The sequence below is a fragment of the Camelina sativa genome, chromosome 13 (genome assembly GCF_000633955.1).
Source record: "Camelina sativa cultivar DH55 chromosome 13, Cs, whole genome shotgun sequence".
NCBI lineage: Eukaryota > Viridiplantae > Streptophyta > Magnoliopsida > Brassicales > Brassicaceae > Camelina > Camelina sativa.
In genome coordinates, this window is record NC_025697.1 from 19,252,882 (window position 1) to 19,256,040 (window position 3,159).

The 3,159-nt window shown below is 50.8% G+C and overlaps 1 protein-coding gene across 1 annotated transcript; it reads right to left on the reverse strand.

Annotated features, from left to right (window-relative positions):
- Positions 833-2,261, reverse strand: LOC104738380. Its single transcript, XM_010458564.1, has 2 exons — positions 1,879-2,261; positions 833-1,670 (listed from the first exon to the last, which is right to left on the reverse strand). The coding sequence occupies exons 1-2, from the start codon at positions 2,259-2,261 to the stop codon at positions 833-835; spliced, it is 1,221 nt and encodes a 406-aa protein (XP_010456866.1).

The following is a 3,159-nucleotide window of genomic DNA, read 5'->3' on the forward strand; positions in this document are numbered from 1 at the left end:
TTTCGTGGGGACGACAAGTTGGCAAGCGCCGAGATTTTTTTCGGGTTCGCTTTGATACCCCTCTTGGTGACGAGGTATCCCAGGAACTCTACTGATGTTACGCCGAACGAACAATTCGCCGGATTTAGTTTCATGTTGTATCTATTGAGTACTTCGAAACACTTTGCGAGATGGGAGACATGATCCGCGATGCGGGTTGACTTGACCAGCATGTCATCAATGTAAACTTCCATGGTCTGTCCGAGCTGTTCGGCAAACATACGGTTAACAAGGCGCTGGTAGGTCGCACCAGCGTTTTTCAAGCCAAACGGCATAACCTTGTAGCAGTAAGTTCCTTGATCTATGATGAAAGCTGTTTTTTCTTGATCGTTTTTGTGCATCATAATCTGGTTGTATCTTGAATATGCGTCCATGAACGACAAAAGTTCGTTCCCCGCGGTGGCCTAACCTAGTTGGTCAATTCGCGGTAAGAGAAAGCTATCCTTTGGGCATGCCTTGTTGAGATCAGTAAAATCGATGCATACCCGCCACTTGCCGTTCTTTTTCTTGACTACCACTGGGTTACTTATCCAGTCGGGGTACTTGACCTCTGTAATCGATCAAGCAACTTCTTGACTTCTTCGTTGATGGCAGCAGTGCGCTCTGGGCCGAGCTTTCGTCGCTTTTGCTTAATTGGCTTGAACGTTGGGTCGACGTTGAGCTCGTGGCAGGTTATGCTTGGGTCAATCCCAGTCATGTTGTTCATGTTCCATGCAAATGTCGCGGCGTTTTGGCATAGGAACTGCACAAGCTCTTCCTTGATAAATTGTGGCAGGTCGGCGCCGATCCCCACTCAGCAAGTTACGTCGGAAGGATCGATGTTTACTTGGATGACAGATTCTGTGTCCGGGCGAACACGACCGTCCCTTTGCTCGGCGGGGTCTGAAATGGCGAACGTCCGAGAGCTGCGTTGCTGCCGCTTGATAATGAAACAGGTTCTTGCTACTAGCGGGTCTCCTCGTAGTGTGAATATTCCTCTCGAGGTCGGGAATTTTACACATTGATGGTAGGTCGATGCTACTGCTTTCATCTTATGCAACCAAGACGTGCCGAGGATAACGTTGTAGACAATAGGCTTGTCGATGATGGCAAAGTTGATACAATGCATTTTTTCGCCCACGTAGACTGGCAACATGATCGTGCCTACTGTCATCACAGTATCACCGTCGCACCCGGTGAGAGGTTGTACGTCATGCTCGGCCGTCCGTAGATCGACCTCCATTTGAATGAGTACATCCTTAAAGATAACATTGACTGAGCTGCCTGTGTCGATCAAGATTTTGGTGACCATGCTTTCACCAATTTCTAGCTCGACCACCAGCGGGTCGTTGTGCGGGCCAGTTAGACCTGCTGCGTCGGCTTTGGTAAATACGATCGGCTCAGAGTTTGTCGTAGGTGGCGTACTTTGAGCTATCCACTCCCTCTTTACCTCCAATCCTCGCTGGTAAGCTTTGATTGATCGGACTGAATCGTGGCAGGTCGTCAGACCGCCCATAATCATATTGATTCTTCGACGCGGGGCTGGAGCATTAGTATCTTCAGCCGGCTCGGGGTTTCTTTTGAGGGTTGGGGCCGGAGGTGGCGACAGGGTTTCGGTTCCCTGTTGTGGCGTTGGAGCTGTGTCGTATTGCCTGCTTGGGTTTTCGTTCTCAGAGTTAAAGAAGTGATTGTCCCTGTGGGCTGCGATTTTCGTCGCTCGAGATCGACATCAATCTGGCCCTCTTTGAATTTGTCAAGCAAGATTTGTTGGAGGGTGCGGCACTCTTCTGTTGAGTGCCCCGCTCGCTTGTGGTAATCACAATATTTGTTACCACCTTTACCGATGGGTCTCAGACCCACTTGTTGTTCCAAGGCTTTGACGAAGATGCTTGGGGAGCTTGATTACTAACTGCAAACGTTTGAACTTTCTTTCCTTTGTCCAACTTTTCGGCGTACTCCTTGTCGAAGTGTTGACGAGGTTCGTGATGCTCATCTTGTACCTTCTCTTTTCCTTTGGTCGACTTGGAGGTCGGTGGTTCTGCACGGTTTGTTCTTGATGCTCTCTCTTTGTCGAGCTCGATGTATCTGTTAGCACGGTGCAGTGCGTCATCCAAAGTTAGAGGCTTGTGGATGATGATGTCCTCTCTGAATCGGGAACCGTGAACAAGAGCATTACGGAGAGCTGATATCGCTGTGTCGTCGGCAATGGAGAGTTTCGAAACGATTCTTTTAAATCTCTCCATGAAATCCCGGAGTGATTCATCGTTCTGCTAGAACAAGTTCCAGAGATCAGCATTCGAGGCACCTCGAATCATGAACGTGGAGTGGTGCTGGAGAAAGGCGGTGGTCAGCTCGTGATAGCTCCCAATCGAGTTCGGCGGAAGTCGGGAGAACCACCCTAGAGCTTCATGGGCTAGATTCTCGACGAACAACTGGCAGCAGCCAGCTTCGTATTCTTCTTCAATGAAGTGAGCTCGGCTGATTGCGACACTCACTGAAGTTAGAAACGGTTTTGGATCATCCAATCCATTATACAGGGGTAAATTTGAACTTGTTCACATAGCCGATGCAAACGCGTGAGATCCTTGCCGTAAATGGCGAGCACTGTGCTTCCTCGAGCAACATCGTCTCTAGACTTCGTATGGTCTCGTCTTTGACATCTCCATCAGACCGCCGGCTTGGCAGTGTCAAAGTCGGCGGACTTCCGCTCCGTCGGCCCTGGCTATCTTGCTGCTAATCAGTTGGCTCCTCTCTGCGTTGATCGACGGATCCTATGATTATGGATGTCGGGCGGCTTCTGTGGCTGTCGTATCGATCTTCCACCAATAGCTGCGGCGGGGGAGGATTCTCGTTCTGCTCGGCAAGGTTGCTCTCGTTCCGGCGCTCGCTGGAGCCTGCTGATCTGGTTCTGGGAGGTCTCCTGTGCAGCTGAGATCGCCTCGAGTCGCTCGTTTGTTCCGTCAAGTCGGTCGAGAATTACTTGCATCAGGTTATCGATCCCACTCCTTTGTAAGGGCAATGCGTTAGGGAGAGCGGCGTTGGGAAGAACGGCGTTAGGGAGAGCGGCGTTAGGGGGAGCGGCGCTAGGGAGGGCGGCGCTTAGGAGAGTGGCGGTGCTGGTGATGAGCTGGTCTGTGGCAG

Excerpts from the sequence above, each read along its gene's own strand:
- LOC104738380 (XM_010458564.1), bottom strand. The coding sequence starts at position 2,261 with ATGGAGAGATTTAAAAGAATCGTTTCGAAACTCTCCATTGCCGACGAC. Across the intron at positions 1,671-1,878 it reads TCAAAGCCTTGGAACAACAA|GCAATACGACACAGCTCCAA; the intron begins GTGGGTCTGAGA and ends AAACCCAAGCAG.